Source organism: Vombatus ursinus, unplaced genomic scaffold (assembly GCF_900497805.2).
Source record: "Vombatus ursinus unplaced genomic scaffold, bare-nosed wombat genome assembly UNPS02014818.1, whole genome shotgun sequence".
In the NCBI taxonomy this organism is placed as follows: Eukaryota; Metazoa; Chordata; class Mammalia; order Diprotodontia; family Vombatidae; genus Vombatus; species Vombatus ursinus.
Window position 1 is genome coordinate 33,952,709 of NW_020954596.1, and position 21,297 is coordinate 33,974,005.

The 21,297-nt window shown below is 37.2% G+C and overlaps 1 protein-coding gene across 1 annotated transcript in view; it reads left to right on the forward strand.

Annotated features, from left to right (window-relative positions):
- The window catches only part of PI4K2B (phosphatidylinositol 4-kinase type 2 beta), a 37,756-nt gene extending 24,398 nt beyond the window's left edge, over positions 1–13,358 (forward strand). Inside the window, exon 10 of the mRNA XM_027836640.1 lies at positions 12,891–13,358. Within this exon, the coding sequence (XP_027692441.1) occupies positions 12,891–13,064 (174 nt within the window). The 3' untranslated portion in view covers positions 13,065–13,358. The remainder of the gene's footprint in view (positions 1–12,890) is intronic.
- Positions 13,359–21,297: the final 7,939 nt, after the last annotated feature.

Here is a 21,297-nt window from a genome sequence, read left to right on the forward strand (position 1 = left end):
TCCTTTTACTATTCCCTAACTGGGAGGGGGAAAAGGAAGATGGGTCTTCATTTATATAGTTATTTATTTGCATTTTTATTGATATCTTTTTGATTTTATATTATCCAAATTTCCCTGTTTCCCTTACTGTCCCCACTCTAAGAGAGCAATCTCTTAAGAATTTTTTAAAGAAAAAGAAGAGGGGAAAAAACCAGCAAAATCAATAAATTGAAAACATCTGACAAAATATGTGTAACAATTTGCTCTTTGCATGCTGCCTTTAAATACGTCCACATTTCCCCCATCCAAAAAAATCTTCACTTGACCTTATCCTCTCAAGCTCTCATCAGGGTTCTTTCACAGTCAAAGTTCTACGAGAAAGCTATCTATACTTACTGCCTCCACTTTCTCACTTCCTTTTCCTCAACCTCTTGCAGTCTGGCTTGTCACCCTTCTGCACAACTGAAACTGTCTTCTCCAAGGTCCAGTAATATCTTTTTCTTAATAGTGCCAATTTCAAGTAGATTTCTGTTCCTCAGGACAAGAATTGCATTTCCATGTATTTACAGTGCTGATAAAGTACAGTATTCACTTCTCTCCCTCTGCAGACATTCAGGTATTCAGAATGGCTAGAATTTACACAAAAGTGCGATCTTTAAACTGTCTCTTCACAAAGCCTTTGCTACAAATTTGGCTCGTTTGATTTTTGAAAAGCTGTGCAAAATGTTCTTTTTTTAGTGCATTTAGTCAGTATCTTCAGTAGATCCAGCAGAGATACTTTTAGGGGGCTACTCCATCACCAAGGCATCTACCACATATACCTATAGCCATGACTACCATTCTCTGATTAGCCTTAAGGATGATAGGGTTGACTCTGACCCTGAGCAAGTCAAAACCTCTTTGGCCTCAATTTTTCACTTATAAAATGAGGGATATAATGGCACCTACTTTATATGAATCAAATGAGATATCTCATGTAAAGTACTTAGCAAATCTTAAAACACTATATAAATGTCAATTATTATATACTATCTATATAACCTTGAGGAAAACTATGGTTTTGGACTTTAGTTTCCTCATTGACAAAGTGAGGCAGTTCGCTACATCATGATCTCTTATTCAGGTCGGATCTTCATTGATTCCAAATCAATACTTTGGTTGAATGACTCTTGAGACAGCAGCACTAACATTTTTCTAAACTTCTGCTCTTCAAGATTTGGATCTCTAAGACCTCTCCAGCTCTGATTCCTGTGCTTGTGTTATTCATGTATGTGTGTGTATATATTTCAGTCATTTTTTTAGTCACGTTTCAACCCCTCGTGACCCCGTTAGGGATTTTCTTAGCAAAGATACTGGAGTAGTTTGCCATTTTCTTCTCCAGCTCATTTTACAGATGAGTAAATGGAGGCAGATGGGGTTAAGTGACTTGCCCAGGGTCACACAGCTAGCAAGTGTCTAAAGCCAAATTTGAACTCAGGAAGATGAGTCTTACTGACTCCAGGCCTGAAACTCTATTCACTGTACATATATGCGTTTGCATATGTATATATTTTCCATAAATAACAGAAGCATAGAAGATAAATAATTCATGTTATATATATTTATATATGCACATGCATGTATCTATGTATTTGTAAATAAATATCAGTATTGATATTAATGTAGTATTTGATGAACCTGGAAAAGATCCACAAATGAAGCAGTGTATTACCAAGAGAAGAAATGTTATTTTGCCTTCTTCCTTGGTGTTCACCACTACTGTATGAAAACTTTTTGTACTCAGTTAAATGGCCTAAGCAGAGATGAATTTATTGACTTTATGTCAAAAATGTAAAATAAAAAAAATCATTTTTTAATTAAAAAAAAAAGATAAAGAATGATAGGATTGCAGACCTTTTCCAGTTTTTCCTACTGGTGCTCATATTCTTCCTTCTTAACAGTCTGGTTCTTATCAAGTCAGTTTCTTCCATTTTATTACATTTGTCAAGGATTGTGATTGTCTTTATTGTCATTTTTGCCTTGAAGCTTCTCATCGTTCACTGCAGCCTTCTTATGAAAGCATAATATTCAGTTGAGTTCTTGGAAGATATCTTCTCTCTCTGCTTTTCACTTTCAGCCTTGTTCATAATCCAGTTTCCTGGACTGTGCTTTAATGTATTCTTTACTTGAGTGGCCTTTTGTCGTTGCTGACGGTGATCTTATTCTCCTTGATTGTGCTTTTATCCACAGCAGATACTTTGAGAATGTCATTTGCATCAATGTCAGAGGTCACTTCAATCTAAGGAACACCCCAGAGTAGAGGGGTATTCCTATGAACTCAGATTTGCCAAACAGTTTGTTATCCTTTGTCATTTTCATAAACCTGGATAAGCATAGGAAGCTAGTTGTTTGAGTAAATAGTGAAGAACTATGTCTGCTTTGTGGGGAGTGGTGATATTAAGTTTGATAAGAATTTTCATAATTCTATCAGCAGTTTCTGTATCAGAGAAAAGAAGCATGACATCCACAGCAGCAAGTCCTGTACTTTGTCAGATTTATCCTCAGACAAGGTGGCAGCCTGGATAGCAGTATAAGCAATAATAGCCTCAATAGGATTATTACTGTTGAGTAGCTCTTTATCCTTAAAGAAGTCTTGCAGAAGTTTTTGGAATTTGAGGATAAGAGTAGAATCATGGATCTGTAACTAGGTTTTGGCATCTTTTAGAGCCTTTTCTTTTGGTTCCTTTGTACTACGAAGAAGGTCCACATTTAGTTCTTAAAAATAGGTGCAAGTGATAGAGGTATAGAAATTGGTACCTTCATAAACAGAGTTGTTTACATACGGTCTGCACTTGGCATGTTCACAAGTCACACTGAGGAGGTGAACAGCCTTCTTCGTTCTCAGTCGTGTCCTTGTGCTTATGCTCAACAATAAGTAGTTGACCACACAGTTGTCAAAGTCCTCCCCAACCAGAGTATCTCCTGCTCTGGACTTGACTTGAAAAATGCCATCTTCGGTGTTGAGAATGGAGATTTGAAAGTACCACCTCCGAGGTCAAGTCACTGTAATTTTCTTGTGACCAACCTTCTTAGGTCCAAGCCATAATCTTTAATACTAATGTTTGGCTCATTGATGATTCAGAGCACATTGAGACCTTCAGTGATCCGAGCTCTGCAAGTGCCTGACCTGGGTTTCAGTCTGAGCAGCCGTAGAGTGCTGTTTGACTCAGTCCCTATCAGCTAGCGCAGAAAGCTCTTTTGGTTCAGCTTGACAGAATTATAGGATCCCCTTGGTCTGGAATTCTTGCCCTAGTCATTCTTCCACAGGCAGGGCTGGATGCTTGAACTGAGACCCCACTCTGCTTCTGAGGTCTGAACCACATCACTGCTGCTTGCTTCTGAATTTCTTCTTGTTTTGGTCCAGTACCCAGGGCCTCCCTGTCAGAGGGCGCTGCCATAGGTACAGGTCCCCTTGTTAGTCTACCCTGGATTTTTGACCTAGAAATGTGTAGTGTGCTACAAAACTGCCAGTTGCCACTTTTCCCTATTGCAGTACCCTGGTAGGGGTCTGCAGGTTCCTTGCAATAAATCTGGAACCTTCTCTTGTCAGGGTACACATCTTTTCCCCGAGCTGTGAAGTACTCCATGCATAACATGCTTCTGTTCGAATCCTAAACACTTTCTCCCTATGCTGACCTAAATGAATTACTGAGTTTTTCTGAATTTTTGGTCTTGTACATTTTCTAGGTCTCTTTAGAGGAATTTTGGGAGGGGAGCTTGGCTGTACTGCTTTCTTTGCTCTGCCATCTTAGCTCCACCTCCTCAAATAAAACATATGTGAGAAATATGAAGTGGGTCCGTTTGGCCGGAATGTAGAGTTCATTATGGGAATTAATATGTAGTAAACCAGAGAAGTTTGTACCTTAGAGAAAATAGAGAACTCCTGAAACTTTTTTAAGTGACACAGTCAGGATATCTGGGTCGTATGACCAACAAGCTGGAGGACTGGACATTTTCTCTGATTCTAATGATGTCTCAAAACTCTCCAGAACAGAGATTATGTTCCACAGATAAAGCAATTTCACCCATCTTTATAGTGTAGAACATCAAGAACCCTAAAAAAATTAAACCCCCATGAACCAATGCTTAACCTGTGCTCACTCAGCACCTCCTCCCCCATAACCTACCATGCTCTCAGCAACATAACTGTACCAGCCACTCAGCCCACAGGCTTGCATTAGAATGCATCCCTACACTCTGAAACCTCTTTCCCATATTTCTAGTGCCACAAAGATGCAAGCTCCAAACTTAAGAAATTTGCTGAGGCCTCGATAGCCAGTGCTTTATTAGGGTTCTTTGCTGCAACAGAGCTTTTTAGGAGAGTGAAAGAAGAGAAGGAACAGGGAAGGATATCTGTCTCAGCTTGTAATAGAACTCAACCCCACCCTTTCATGTGCTGCTTTAAGAATATCAGTTTGGTACCTTTGTGGAAAATGGGTTAGGAAGAGGAAAGAGGATGAATGAAAGTTGATCAAGCAGTAGGCTATTAGAGTTATTTCCACTATGAAGTGAGAGGCTATAGGAAACTGAACTAGTTTGGTAGCATTGTGATTAGAGTGTGAAGGGGATAGATACAAAAGATGTTGAGGAGGTGGTATTGATAAGACGTGGCATCTGAATGAATATAGTGCAAGTAAGAATAAGAATGAAGACCTAGGCTTCAAACATGACTAACTGGAAGAATGGTGGTGTCTTCAACAAAAGTAGGGAATTTAGGGGGTGGCATGAATTTAGCAGGAGAAAATGAGTTCTTTTGACATGTTAATTCGGAGATAACTTTAAGACATCTGATAGAGATGTCCAGCAAGTAGTTGAAGATGTGAGACTAGAACTCAAATGAAAGCTCAGGGCTGGCAATAAAATTTGGACTTCACATGCATAGATAGGAGCTGATGAGATCACCAAAAAAGAGAGAATATTTGGAAAGACAGTAAGGCCCAAAGCAACTTCAGCATATACTCACACATGGGGTGTGGGACACGCATGATGATCCTGCAGAGGATATTAAAGGGTCATGGAGACTTCTGCTTGCGGGAGCCAAGATGGCAGAGTAAGAAGTAAATTGCTCTCACTCTCCCTTAATGACCTCTGAAAGCCCAGAAAATATCGCTCCAGAAAAAACCCTGGAATATCTGAGCCAGCAGAAAGGTGTGGTACAGCAGTCTTGTAGCTCAGGAAGCTTGGGGGATTAATAGGAAAGGCCCCTTTTGCTCTGGGGGAGGGGGAGCAGTACAGGAAAGGAGGTGTCCCAGCAAGCCAGCAGTAAGCCCCACCTCAGCATACTAGGGGGACAGCCTGAGTCCCGGGGTAGTGGAGTAAGCAAGTGCCAACACTGAGACCCCCTGAGTACCTCAGTACAGGCAGGGGAACCAGTAGACACCAACTCGGAAAACCACGTGTAGTGGCCTTCTCCAGCAGCCAAATCTCTTGGGGCCTCAACACAATTCCAGGAAGCAAAGCTCCAGGCTGACAGACAACTTCCAGCAGCCAAACAAAGGCGTGCCAGACCCAGGTGAGCAGGTATTCCTCCAGGGGTCAGATTCCCTACCCCAGCTGGAGAACTCCAGTGTTGCTGACTCCAGCCCAGTACCAGGTAAGCTGCCAGAACTCTACAGCCTCTAACTGCCAGCATCTGAGGCCCCAGCACACAAAGCCAGTGACCAGGCCCAGGGCTTCCTAGCACAAGAAGCTTGGGTCAATGCCCCCTGTGCTCCAGCAGGAGAGCTCAACTTTTTTTTAAGTCAGGAAATAGGCAAACACCATGAGCAAAAAGCAGAAGTGGACAGTGACCATAGATTCTTATTATGGGGACAGGGGAGATCAAGGCACAAATTCAGAAGAGGACAACATTGTCAATATACCCACATCGGAAACCTCAAAGGGGAATATGAACTGGTCTCCACCCCAAAAAGCCTTCTTGGAAGAGCTCAAGAAGGATTTTAAAGGTCAAATAAGAGTTATAGAAGAAAGGAAAGAGGGAAAAGAAATGAGAGTTATGTAAGAGAGAGTTAATAGCTTGGAAAAAGAAGGAAAAAATTAACTGTAGAACAAGTACTTAAAAAATACAATTGGCCAAATGGAAAAAAAGTACACTGAAGAAAACTCCTTAAAAAGTAGAATTGACCAAATGGAAAAGGAGGCACAAAAACTCACTGAAGAGAAGAACTCCTTAAAAAGCAAAATAGGCCAAATGGAAAAGGAGGTACAAAATCTAAAAGAAGAAAACAATTCGTTAAAAATTAGAATTGGGCAAATGGAAGCTAATGACTTTATGAAAGATCAAGAATCAGTCAAACAGAAACAAAAGAATGAAAAAATAGAAGAAAATGTAAAATACCTCATTGGTAAAACAACTGACCTGGAAAATAGATCCAGGAGAGACAATTTAAAAATTATTGGTTTACTTGAAAACCATAATGAAAAAAAGAACCTGGACAGCATCTTTCAGGAAATCATCAAGGAGAACTGCCCTGAGGTCCTAGAACCAGAGGGTAAAATAGTAATAGAATCCACGAGAAGATGTCGGAGTAAAAGCAGTGACTTGCTTGAGCTGTCACTCAAACCCCTCCAAATACCTGTAAAAAATGGCTTTGAACAAATTCTAGAGCAGCAGAACCCACAAAAAGACAGAGTGAAACAAATTTGCTGCCCAAGACAACCTGGATAGTTGATTGAAAAGATCTGTTGCTTAGGGCTGAGAGAGGAGCAAAGTTCAGCATGGGCCCCACAAGCAAAGACCAGGCCTTAGTGAACCTGGAGCAGGCCTCAGGGGACTGAATCACTGGCTGCTGTGGCGATTTCTAGACTTCTCAACCCACAAATCCAAACACAGCTGTTGGACCATGGTGAGAGAGGAGCTCGATCCCAGCCCCAGTCCTGGCACAGCCCCAGAGTTGTGGCTGCTTCTGAAGCTTCTGGCCCACAGCCAGGGGGGTGGGGGGGGACAGGATGACCAAGCAGCTGGTCAGAGGGGAATCCAGGGAACTCTTTGCTGGTACTGAGGCAGTATTCTCTTCCCTTGCCTGTGCTTGGATCTGGGTCCCAGTTCTGGGTGGCAGTCCTGGGGCAAGGAGGAGCCCTGGCATGTTGGAGCTTGTGGCGATGGAGAGGGAATCCTCCTCACAGTTCCAAGGCAGAAAAGAGTGCTTGTGGTCTCTCATAGACTAGAGCACAGGCCAGGAAAGCAGTAAACACCTCATCTTTGATCATATCACCTTGGAATAACTGAAAATTTACAGGTCCCTAGAAGTATCTCTGAAAACACCTTAACAGTTTAAAAGTCAAATAATTGACTGGGATCATGAGCAAACTGTGCAACAAAAGTCAGACCATAGAGTCTTTCTTTGGTGACAAAGATGATCAAAACATACAAATCAGAAGAAGACATCTAAAGCTCCTACATCGAAAGCCTCTAAGAAAAATATGAATCAGTCCCAGGCCATGGAAGAGCTCAAAAAGGATTTTGAGAAGCAAGTAAAAGAAGTGGAGGAAAAACTGAGAAGAAAAATGAGAGTGATGCAAGAAAATCATGAAAAATGAGTCAACAGCTTGCTAAAGGAGACCCAAAAAAATACTGAAGAAAATAACACCTTAAAAAATAGACTGACCCAAATGGCAAAAGAGGTCCAAAAAGCCAATGAGGAAAAAAATGCCTTAAAAAATAGAATTGGCCAAATGGAAAAGGAAGTCCATAAAGCTCACTGAAGAAAATACTACCTTAAAAATTAGAATGTAGCAATTGGAAGCTAATGACTTTATGAGAAATCAAGAAATTGTAAAACAAAACCAAAAGAATGAAAAAATAGAAGACAATGTGGATTATCTCATTGGAAAAACAACTGACCTGGAAAATAGATTCAGGAGAGAGAATCTAAAAATTATTGGACTATCTGAAAACCATGATCAAAAAAAGAGCCTGGACACCATCTTTCAAGAAATTATCAAGGAAAACTGCCCAGATATTCTAGAACCAAAAGGCAAAATAGAAATTGAAAGAATCCACCCATCACCTCCTGAAAGAGATCCCCAAAGGAAACCCCCTAGAAATATTATAGTCAAATTCCAGAGTTCCCAGGTCAAGAAGAAAATATTGCAAGCAGCCAGAAAAACAATTCAAATATTGTGGAAACACAATCAGGATAACACAAGATTTAGCAGCTTCTACATTAAGGGACTGCAGGCATGGAATATAATATTCTGGAAGGCAAAGGAGATAGGATTACAACCAAGAATCATCTACCCAACAAAACTAAGTATAATCCTTCAGGGGAAAAAAATGGATATTCAGTGAAACAGAGGACTTTCAAGCATTCTTGATGAAAAGACTAGAGCTGACCAGAAAATTTGACTTTCAAATACAAGACTCGAGAGAAACATGAAGAGGTGAGCAGGAAAGGGAAATCATAAGAAACTGATTAAGGTTGAACTGTTTACATTCTGCATGAAAAGTTGATATTTGTAACTCATGAGTCCTTTCTCAGTATTAGAGTAATTGGAAGGAAAAAAATTATATGTGTGTATATATATAGATACATAGACAGATAAATAGAGGGCCCAGGGTGAGTTGAAGATGAAGGGGTGATATCTGGAGAATAAAATTAAGGGGTGAGAGGATTATACTGGGAAGAGAAAGGGAGAGTGGAGTAAAGGGAAAGAAGGGAGGGAGATGAGCATTGTTTGAATCTTACTCTCATCAGATTTGGTTTAAAGAAATAATAACATAATCAGTTAGGTATAGAAATCTAACTTACCTTATAGGAAGTAGGAGGGGAAAGGGAAAAGAAAAAGGGAGGGGGCGAATAGAAGGAACTGCAAACTGAGGGAGGTGATATTCAAAAGCAAAACTCTAGTGAAGAGGAAAAGGGAGAAAGGAGAGAGAAAAAAGAGAAAGACACAGTAATCATAACTATGAATGTGAATGAGATGAACTATCCCATAAAATAGAAGCAGACAGTAGAGTGAATTAAAAACCATAATCCTACAATATGTTGTTTACAAGAACGTATTTGAAGCAGAGGGATACACATAGAGTAAAGGTAAAAGGCTGGAGCAGAATATATTATGCTTCAGCTGAAGTAAAAAAAGCAGGGCTAGCAATCCTAATCTCAGACAAAGCAAAAGCAAAAATAGATCTAATTCAAAAAGATAAGGAAGGAAACTACATCTTGCTAAAAGGTACCATAGACAATGAAGTAATACCATTGCTAAACATATGCACCAAGTGGTATAGCATCCAGATTCTTAGAGGAGAAGTTTAGGGAGCTACAGGAAGAAATAGGTATCAAAACTATACTAGTGGGGGACCTCAACCTCCCTCTTTCAGAACTAGATAAATCTAACCACAAAATAAACAAAAAAGAAATTAAGGAGATGAATAGAATTTTAGAAAAGTTAGATATGGTTGACCTCTGGAGAAAATTGAATGAGGATAGAAAGGAATATACCTTTTTCTCAGTGGTACATGACATCTGCACAAAAACTGACCATGTACTAGGGCATAAAAACCTCACAATTCAGTTCAGAAAGGCAGAAATACTAAATGCACCCTTTTAAGATCATGATGCAATAAAAATTACAAGTAATAAAGGGCCATGGAAAGATAGACTAAAAATTAATTGGAAGCTAAATAACCTAAACCTAAAGAATGAGTGGTTCAAACAACAAATCATAGAAACAATAACTTTGTCCAAGAGAATAACAATAATGAGACAACATACCAAAACTTACGGGATGCAGCTAAAGTGATTCTTACGGGAAGTTTTATATCTCTAAATGCTTACAAGAATAAAATAGAAAAAAAAAAGAGATCAATGAATTGGGCATGCAACTAAAAAAGCTAGAAAAAGAAGAAATTAAAAATTACCTATTAAATTCCAAATTAGAAGTTCTGAAAACCAAAGGAAAGATTAATAAAATTGAAATTAAGAAAACTGTTGAACTAATAAATAAAACTAAGAGCTGGTTTTATGAAAAAAAAAATAAAACAAAATAGATAAACCTTTTGTTAATTAGATTTAAAAAAAAACCAAATTACCATCATCAAAAATGAAAAGGGTGAATTTACCACCAATGAAGAAGAAATCAAAACAATAATTAGGAGCTATTTTGCCCAACTATGCCACTAAATTTGATAATATTAGTGAGATGAGTTCTAGGATTTTTTTTTTTTTTTGGTTAGGCAATGGGGGTTAAGTGACTTGCCCAGGGTCACACAGCTAGTGTTATGTGTCTGAGGCCGGATTTGAACTCAGGTCCTCGTGACTCCAGGGCCGGTACTCTATACACTGAATCACCTAGCTGCCCCAATCTTAGTGAAATGAATTAATATTTACAAAAATATAAATTACCCAATTAAGGGAAGAAGAAATAAAATACTTAAATAACCCCATTTCCGAAAAAGAAATTGAACAAGCCATCAGTGAACTCCGTAAGAAAAAATCTCCAGGGCCAGATGGATTTACAAGTGAATTCTATCAAACATTTAAAGAACAATTAATTCCAATACTACATACACTATTTGGGGAAATGGTGAAGAAGGAGTCCTACCAAATTCTTTTTATGATACAAATATCATGCTGATACCTAAACCAGGAAGAGCCAAAACAGAGAAAGAAAATTATAGACCAATTTCCCTAATGAATATAGATGAAAAATTTTAAATAAAATATTAGCAAAGAGATTACAGCAACTAATTTCTAGGATAATACAATGTGACCAGGTAGGATTTATACCAGGAATACAGGGCTGGTTCACTATTAGGAAAATGATCAGCATAATTGACCATATCAACAACAAAACTAACAAATTATATGATTATCTCAATAGATGCAGAAAAAGCATTTGACAAAATACAACACCCATTTCTATTAAAAACGCTAGCAAGCATAGGAATAAATGGAGTCTTCTTTAAAATGATAGGTAACATCTATCTAAAACCATCAGCAAGCATTATATATAATGGAGATAAGCTAGAAGCATTTTTAATAAAATCAGAGTGAAACAAGGATGTCCATCATCTCCACTGTTATTCAATATTGTACTAGAAATGTTAGCTTTACCAATAAGAGAAGAAAAAGAAAATTGAAGGAATTAGAATAGGCCAAGAAGGAACAAACCTATCACTCTTTGCAGATGATAGATGGTATACTTAGAGAATCCTAAAGAGTCAAGTAAAAAATTACTTGAAATAATAAACAAATTTAGCAGAGTTGCAGGATATAAAATAAACCCACATAAATCATCGACATTTTTATTTATTATTAAGAAAGCCCAACAACAAGAGATAGAGAAATTCTATTTAAAGTTCCTGTAAACATCATAAAAATATTTGGGAGTCTGCCTGCCAAAACAAACTCAGGAACTATGTGAACACAATTACAAAAGACTTTTCACACAAATAAAGTCAGATCTAAATAATTGAAAAAATAGTACATTTCTCATTATCTAAGAGTAGACATAGATGATTCAGATCATATTGTTAACTAATGGACTACAATATTTGTTTCCAAAGTTTAATTACAACATTTCTTGGTATGTTAATTTTGTGCTTTCTCACATTTGACCACCTGAGGAATCTTTTAAACTGTACTTTGTATTACCATGCAAATTTTCTGAAGCATTCAAACTTTATTTCATTATGTTTCTCTAGAAGAATTGTGATTCTCAGATTGTCTCTGTACATTGTTTCTTCAAGGTCAATTGCTTTGGCTTGTAGAGAGATATTATGTTTTCATTGAGACTTCTTGTTTTTGGACTTTGTTCTGATGACTTTTTTTCCATTGCTGCAGTTTTTTAGTTCAAACTCTTCTGTTCTCTTTTTCAGAGAATCTGCTATTTTGAAGAGGTTACTTTTCCAGATTTTCTACTGTCCTGTTTGTTCATTTCTTCCTTTTGATTTGGCACCTCTTTTAATTTCTTTTTTTTTGTTTGTTTTCTTAGGCAATTAGGGTTAAGTGACTTGCGGGTCACATAGCTAGTAATTTTAATTTCTTTATTGTTCCTTTGAAATATTTTGGAAGTTCTTTTTTTAAAAATTGATTATTAACATTTTTTATGTTGAGTTCCAAATTTTCTCCCTCCTTCCAGCCCCTCCCCCACCCATTGAGAGAACAAGCATTATGGTATGCGTTATATATGTGAAGTCATGTAGAACATTTCTATATTAGCAATGTTATAAAAAATCAAGAAAAATAAAGTTTAAGAATGTTTCAATTTGCACTGGGAGTTCTTCAGTTTTTCTCTATGGAGGTGGAAAGTATTTTTCATCATGGGTCCTTTGGAATTGTCTTGGATCATTGTCTTGATCAGAATAGCTAAGTCTTTCACAGTTGATCTTCATTAAAATATTACTGTTACTGTGTACAAAGTTCTTCTGGTTTTGTTCACTTTGCATCAATTCATATAAGTCTTCCTGGGTTTTTCCGTACCCATCCTGTTCATCATTTTTTATAGCACAATAGTATTCCATCACAGTCATATACTACAACTTGTTTAACCATTCTCCAATTGATTCTTCACTTTATTTTAGAAGTTCTTGAAGTTGTTCAGTTACTACATCAGGATTTTTTTCATAGTTGAGGGAATATTTTCTGTTTTTCAAAGATTTTTGAGCTATTCAGATTATGATATCACTTCCAAAAATGATCATTTTCATGAGATCCTATAGTTTAGACAGCTAATTATATAAAACTTTCCTATTATTCATGTCAATTCAAGATAAAATGAGATTTGGTGAACCCGGTGATTCTTCTTTTCAAAAGAATGGCTGCTTGCCAGAATTTTGGATTAAAAAAAAAAATGGAAATTGTATGTGGCCAAATAATGGAAAATGTTAATTGAAAGATTTTGTTATTGCTTATTATGTCTTTCTATAGATTTTAAACCTTACTCAAGCATTAAAAGATGGAAAGAGTCCTCTTCAGCTGGTACAAATGCCGCGTGTGATTGTGGAACGAAGTCAGAGTGGAAGTCAGGGCCGGATTGTCCATTTGAATAATTCATTCACACAGACCGTGAATTGTAGGAAGCCTTTCTTTTCTTCCTGGTAGCTGATGTAAGATGAAAAACACTGGACTCTTGCCCTTAATTAGAAATGTTATATAAAAGATTTTGCAATAATATAAATCTTCTGTACACAGCTCCAACTGCCAAAACCTCAGATAACTGAAATCTTTAAAAAGGTTGCATTTTGAATGTAATCAAAAGTTTACAGTTTTTGTGTCCAAAAATTGTGGATTCTCCGTCAGGGAATAAACAAGTAACCCATAGTTTATATTGTATTTTTATATGATAAATGTACTTTATTGTGTTGATACTACTTTAAAAGAAAATTTTACAGTTTACATATGCTGGAATGACTATTCACTTTGGAATTCAAAACTAGAAAATTATATGTCTTTTGTTCAGTTTGACTATGAGAATGTGAGTTTGTGAGATTGCGCTTTATATTGCCCTTGCAAATGAAGGTGATATCCTTGTTAAATTTTTTCAGATTCCAAAATGCCTTAGGTTTGAAACTGACCCATCTGGGTTTGAATGCAATAGTTAAAAGAAAAATAAATTAGAATAGTTATATTGCATCTTTAAAAAAAGCTGCTGTTTCTGAAACTTGAAAAATGTACCTGAAAAAGCCCAGTCTGCTTTGTACTAGGGACCAAAAAATTAGTTAAATTTGCATTAGACTTTTGTGCTTCTGTTTGTCTACTTTAAAATTAGTTTTAGAGAATTGTTCATGTTACTGTTTTCTTTCTCCAACGTCAAAGAAGATTTGGTATAATAAAGGTGCAAAATTCAGTTTGAGAATGAAAAATGAGGGGTTATTCATTGGCTAGTATCAAAATAGGTCTCTAGGTACTTAAGCTTTGAGGTATGTGTCACTAAATATTCATTTATATGTCTTGCATAGGATCTAAGAACAAGCTGTTTTTATTAATAATGAATTTTTTTAAATGAAAAATTGTACCCCAAAGTATATATGAGATTGCATATGGGGTCCTACTGTGTATTGAGCCTTTAAAGCAGCTTATTTTAAAAAAAAATAATTTATGCTATTTGATATTTCAGTTTGTATTCTAATTATGTCTATTTTTTTTAATTATCTGAACAAGTGATAGAGACAAGTTAAATAGATGACCCTAAAATCATTTACATTTGTTTCTGAAATGCATTTTTATACTTAACTGGCTATGTATGAGACTTTGAGAATTTGTAAAACTTTCAATAAATATTTGCTAAATTGAATTAAAATAAGCTGTGTGAAAATCAGACTTTACTAGAAAGAGACTCAGCTTTTACCTCCTATACTACTTAGCCCACTGATCACCTCTTTTTGCTCTTTCATCCTGGGAGTGACCGCATTATTATGTCACTCAGTTGGCCATCACCAGAACTGTCCTTTCACATTCTTAAGTTTACAGATTTCGTTGTTTGCACAGTCTGAGGGTTGGGGGAAGACTTTAATTACTTGTTGTATAAAAGATCTTTCTCAGATGTTAAGCTAGAGTAGGAGATAAAGAATTCCTGGGCTCTCTAGTTAGGCTCCACTTCTGACTTCTGGTTTTTGAGGCCACTGACCTCACATTACAAAAATGAAGTAGAAACCATTGTCTTCTTGGTGCCCTCTGCAAATAATCTGAAAAGAGAATCATCCAATGTAGGATAATGTAGAGTTGAATGTAAACTTTAAAATGTACCCTAATCTTTTTTCATGAATAGTAATTAAAATTGGTGTTTCCAAAAGTTGTGACCTACAGGAAAATAAATACCTGTGTTGTGTTATTTTTGATAATTACTTTAGTTTTTTCAGTATTTCACACTTTGCTATGTTATATTTTTTTAATGGAAAACACAGAAATTTGCTCCAGTGCTACTATTTTATAATACTTAAGAGAAGCTAGCATATCATTAGGATCTTCTATTTAAAATGGCCAGGTTATGCCTTAAAACTGAAGGAAATATGCATAATATTTCTAAATGCTGAATACAAGTCAGTAGAACAGTGATATTTTGTAAGCTTTTCAGGATCTTATTCCTTATGTAAATACTTCATTCAAACTCTTTAAAATGAGTATATTTGAGATTGCCAAATAGAAGACTTAAAATAATAAAAATCATTGTCTCAAAGACCAAATTTGTCTTGTGTCTATTGAATAATTAAAATGTGTGTTTTCACATTATGGTAGATTAAAATATAAATGGAACAATATTTACTTTTTTGTGTAACTTAGTATTAAAGTTAAAGCCTGAATTATGTGGGGGCATATGTTCCTTAGAGACATGTAACAGAATCTCTGTGAATCTCTGAATCATTTTCTTCAGGCATTCAAGTTTTTAAGACTTTAGAGTTGAAAAACAGTTGCCACTATGCATTGTAGGGGAAATTTTTTCACCAGGGATTCCCTCACCATTAGTTCTCAAACTTTTTGGTCTCAGGCCCCCTCTTAAAAATTATTGAGGACTCGGGGACAAAGCCAAGATGGCGGAGTAAAAGCAGGGACTTGCTTGAGCTGTCCCCTAAACCCTTCCAAATACCTGTTAAAAATGACTCTAAACAAATTCTAAAGCAGCAGAACCCACAAAAAGACAAAGTGAAACAAATTTCCAGCCCAAGACAACCTGGATGGTTGATTGAAAAGGTATATCGTGCCAGGCTGGGAGAGGAGCACAGTTTGGCGTGGACACACAGGCAGCACAGGCCGCAGCAAACCTAGAGCAGGCCTCAGAGGACTGAATAGCAGGCAGCTGTGGCAGTTTCCAGACTTCTCAACCCATAAACACTAAAGACAATTCAGAAGTTCAGTAGGAAAAGTCTGTCTGCTGTGAGAGAGAGAAGCACAGGGGTGGTCCCAGCCCCATTCCCCAAGCAAGGCTCTGGGGCAGCAGCTGCCTGCAGAGCTTCTGGCACACAGACTGAGGAGAAGCAAGTGGCTGATCAGAGGAGGATTGCAGGGATCTCTACTGGTGCAGGATTCTCTTGCTTTGCCCATGCTTGGATCTGGGTCACATTCTGGGTGGCGGTCCTAGGGCAAGGAGGAGTGCTGGTGTAGTGTAGCTTATAGTGGCGGTGGAGAGAAAATCCTCCTCACAGTTCCAAGACAGAAAAGAGTGCTTGTGGTCACTCATAGACCAGAGCACAGGCCAGGAAAGGAGTAAACACCTTGCCCTTCATCATAGCACCTTGGAAGAACTGAAATTTTTCAGGTCCCGAGAAGTATCTCTGAAAACAATTGCACAAAACCCCTGAAGCTTGGGACAGTACATTCTCCACACTGAAAGCAGACTCCTACCTTAACAAAGAGTTTATAACAGCCCAAATAATTGACTGGGATCATGAGCAAGCAGCACAAAAAGAATCAGACCATAGAATCTTTCTTTGGTAACAAAGAAGATCAAAACATAGAACCAGAAGAAGACAACACAGTCAAAACTCCTACATCCAAAGCCTCCACAAAAATGTGAATTGGTCCCAGGCCATGGAAGAGCTCAAAAAGGATTTTGAGAAGCAAGTAAGAGAAGTAGGGGAAAATCTGAGAGTGATGCAAGAAAATCATGAAAAATGAGTCAACAGCTTGCTAAAGGAGACCCAAAAAAATACTGAAGAAAATAACACCTTAAAAAATAGACTAACCCAAATGGCAAAAGAGGTCCAAAAAACCAATGAGGAAAAGAATGCCTTAAAAAGCAAAATTGGCCAAATGGAAAAGGAAGTCCAAAAGCTTACTGAAGAAAATACTTCCTTAAAAATTAGAATGGAGGGGGACAGCTAGGTGGTGCAGTGGATAGAGCACTGGCCCTGAAATCAGAAGGACCTGAGTTCTAACCTGGCCTCAGACCAAACACTTGACACTTACTAGCTCTATGACCCTGGGCAAGTCACTTAACCATAATTGCCTAAAAGTAAAAAAAAAATTAGAATGGAGCAAGCTAGTGACTGTATGAGAAATCAAGACATTGCAAAACAAATTCAAAAGAATGAAAAAATAGAAAGCAATGTGAAATATCTCATTAGAAAAACAACTGACCTGGAAAATAGATCCAGGAGAGAGAATTTAAAAATTATTGGACTATATGAAAACCATGATCAAAAAAAGAGCCTATACATCATCTTTCAAGAAATTATCAAGGAAGACTGCCCTGATATTTTAGAACCAGAGAGCAAAATAGAAATTGAAAGAATCCACCCATCATCTCCTGAAAGAGATCCCCAAAGGAAAACTCCTAGGAATATTGTAGCCAAATTGCAGAGTTCCAAGGTCAAGGAGAAGATATTGCAAGCAGCTAGAAGGAAACAATTCAAGTATTGTGGAAACACAATCAGGATAACACAAGATTTAGCAGCTTCTACATTAAGGGACTGCAGGGCATGGAATATAATATTCTGGAGGGCAAAGGAGATAGGATTACAACCAAGAATCATCTACCCAGCAAAACTAAGTATAATCCTTCAGGGGAAAAAAATGGACATTCAGTGAAATAGAGGACTTTCAAGCATTCTTGATGAAAAGACCAGAGCTGACCAGAAAATTTGACTTTCAAATACAAGACTCAAGAGAAACATGAAGAGGTAAACAGGAAAGAGAAATCATAAGAAACTGATTAAGGTTGAACTGTTTACATTCTGCATGGAAAGATGATATTTGTAACTCATGAGACCTTTGTCAGTATTAGAGTAGTTGGAAGGAAAAAAATTATATGTATGTATATAGATACATAGATAAATAGAGGGCCCAGGGTGAGTTGAAGATGAAGGGGTGATATCTGGAGAATAAAATTAAGGGATGAGAGAAGATTATACTGGGAGGAGAAAGGAAGAGGTAGAATGGGGTAAATTATCTCACATAAAACAGACAAGAAAAGACTTTTACAGTGGAGGGGAAACAGCAAAGGTGAGAGGGAATAAGTGAATATTATTCTCATTGGATTTGGCTTAAGAAGACAATAACACACACTCAATTGGGTATGGAAATCTATCTTACCCTACAGAAAATAGGGGGGAAAGGGGACAAGAGAGCTGGAGGATTATAGAGGGGAGGGCAGATTGGGGGAGGGGGTAATCAGAAGCAAACACTTCTAGAGAGGGACAGGGTCAAAAGAGAATAGAATAAATGGGGGGCAGGATAGTATGAAGGGAAATATACTTAGTTTTTCACAACGTGACTACTATGGAAGTGTCTTGCATGACTACACATGTATAACCTGTATCGAGTTGCTTGCCTTCTCAATGAGAGTGGGTGGGGAGGGAGGAAAGGAGAAAATTTAGAACCCAAATTTTTAAAAACAAAAAATAAAACAAAATTTGTTTATTACATACAACTGGGAAATAAGATATACAGGAAATGGAGTATAGAAATCTATCCTGCCCTACAGGAAAATTGAAGGGGAAGGGGATAAGAGAAGGGGGGGCAGATTAGGGGTATTCAGAATGCATGCCCTTTTGGGGTGGGGGGAGGGACGAGATGGGGAGAAAATTTGGAACTCAAAATCTTGTGAAAGTGAATGTTGAAAACTGAAAATAAATTAATTTTAAAAATTATTGAGGACTCCCCAAAGAACTGTTGTTTATGAACACTATATCTATTGTTATTTACTATATTAGAAATGAAAATGTCTCAGTATTATTACAGAAGTAGTTTGGACTTCAACAATCTCCTAAAATGGCCTCACTTTCCACTACAAAATGTTGCCTTCCCGATGCTACTTATTAATATCTACGAGATGTAATCAAAATAGTTCTTAGAGGCAAATTTATGTTACTGAATATCTGCATTAATAATAGAAAAAGATACTGAACTAAATAAAGTCTATACTTGAGGATTCTACATCCACTAGCTAGTGTTGGAGTCAGGAATGGAAACCAAGTTCTCTGGCTCCAGTATCAGTTTGCTTTCCACTACACCATGCCACCTCATCAAGAAAAGAGCAAAGTCAAGATGACAGAGTACAGAAACCAGTTAAGTTCTCCCAACATTCTCCTCAAAAGAACATTAAAAAAAGCCTCAAATTGAATTCTGTAACAGCAGAGCCAAGAAAAGGTCAGGGTGAGACATTTTTTCTAACCCAAGACAGCTTAGGAGATCGGAGACTGTGACACTGTGGTGGAAGCCTGCCTGGAGCCCATGTGGCAGCAAAACCAGTGAGGGCCGTGGAGGCAGCAGGTGCAGTAGCTACAGTTTTGAGAGCTCTCAAAATGGAGATGATAAAGGGATCCAACAACTTGTCAGAAAAAGATTATAAGAGACCCCTGTGTTAGGACACAGTGCTGTTTGGCAATTTCATTACCTATACTAACTTTCTGGTCAGAATTCAAGCTGAGAAGAGCTCTTGCAGTAATGAAGGAGCAAGGACCCTGAGGAGCAGTATCCTTTGCAGTTACAAGGGATCAGGGGCCCTTAGGAACAGTAGTGATTTTGGTCCCAAGGGAGTAGGGGCCCATCCTGAGTAGGGACCAGCGTGCAGACCAGGAGAGCAGTGACCACACCTCTCTTCAGATCACACCACCATGGAAGCACCAGCAATGTGAAAAAGCCTGAAAGTTGATAGTGTCCCCCAACCTCCCCACCTTGTGAACAGAGTCAAGAAATATATTGGAAAAATGAACAAACAACAACAAAAAAGAACCTGATATAAAAAGCTGCTGTGGCAACAGGGAAAATCAAGTCACCAATTCAGAAGACAACAATGTCTAAACAGCTACAAACAAAGCCTCAAAGGAAAAAAAAAAGTGAATTGGAAAGAATTTTTGGAAGAGCTAAAAAAATTATTTAAAAAATTAAGAGCAGTAGAGGAAAAATTGGGGGTGGGATGGGGATAAGAGCAATGCAAGAAAATTTTGAAAAGGCAATTAACAGATTGGTAAAAGAGAGACAAAAAATACTGGGAAAAAAAACCACCTTAAAAAACAGAATTGGCCAAATGGAAAAAGAGGCATAAAACTTAATTGATAATAAACTCGTTGAAGAAAATAATTCCTTAAAAAATAGAATTAGGCAAGTGAAGGTTCATAATGATTCCATGAGACATCAAAAAATAAAAGTCAAAAGAATGAAAAAATAGAAGAAAATAAGAAATATCATTTTGGAAAACTGACTGTGAAAAAAGATTGAGGAGAAGTAATTTAAGGATTATTGGACTGTCTGAAAATCATGGTCAAAGAAAAAGCCTAGACATCATATTTCAAGAAATTACAAAGGAAAACTGCCATGATATCCTAGAAGTAAAGGATAAAATAGAAACTCAAAGAGTCCACCAATCACCTCTTAAAAGACATTCCAAAATGAAAGCTCCCAGAAATACAGCCAAATTTCAGAACTTCCAGGTCAAAGAGAGAATATTTCAAGCAGCCAGAAAGACTCAAATATTATCTAGCCACAGTCAGGATCACACAGGATTTAGCAGCTACCACTTAAAGGAGCAGAGGACTTGGAATAAGATATTCCAGAAGGCAAAGGGGTTAGTATTACAAACAAGAATAATCTGCTTTAGAATTTGTTTAGAGCCATTTTTTTAGGTATTTGGAGGGCTTTGGGAGAGAGCTCAAGACAGTCACTGCTTTCCCTCCGCCATCTTGGCTCCGCAATAATCAAACAAGAATAATGTACCCAACAAAACTGAGCATAACCCTTCAGGTGGAAAAATTAATATTTAATGAAATAGAAGACTTTCAAGCATTCCTGATGAAAAGACCAATGAATAGAAAATTTGGCTTTCAAAAACAAGGCTCAAAAGAAGCATAAAAAGGTAAATATGAAAAAGAAATTAGGGTCTAAAAAAGGTTAGACTCTTTATATGGGAAAATGATACATGTAACTCTTAAGAACTTTATTGTTATTGCACCAGTTGGAGGGAGTCTACATAGGGGGAATGGGAGCTAGTCAGTTTTGTTAGGAAAAAAGACCTAATTAAATGAGATAAGCCAGAAAACTATACATCCTGCTGAAAGGTAACATAGACAAGTGATATGGATACTAAACATCTATTGACAAAATGATATAGTATCCAAATTCTTAAAAGGAAAAGTTAAATGATTTACAGGAGGAAATAGTAAAACTATACTAGTAGAAAAATCACAACTCTCCCTTCTCAGAGTTAGATAAATCTAGGCATAAAATAAATAAGAAAGAAGTTGGGGAGAGGAATAGAATTTTAGAAAAGTTAGGGTAGACTTCTAGAGAAAATTTAATGAGTATAGAAAGGAGTACATCTTTTTTCTCAGCTGTACATGGAACTTTCACAAAAATTGACCATATATCAGGGCATAACAAATGCAGAAAAGTAGAAATATTA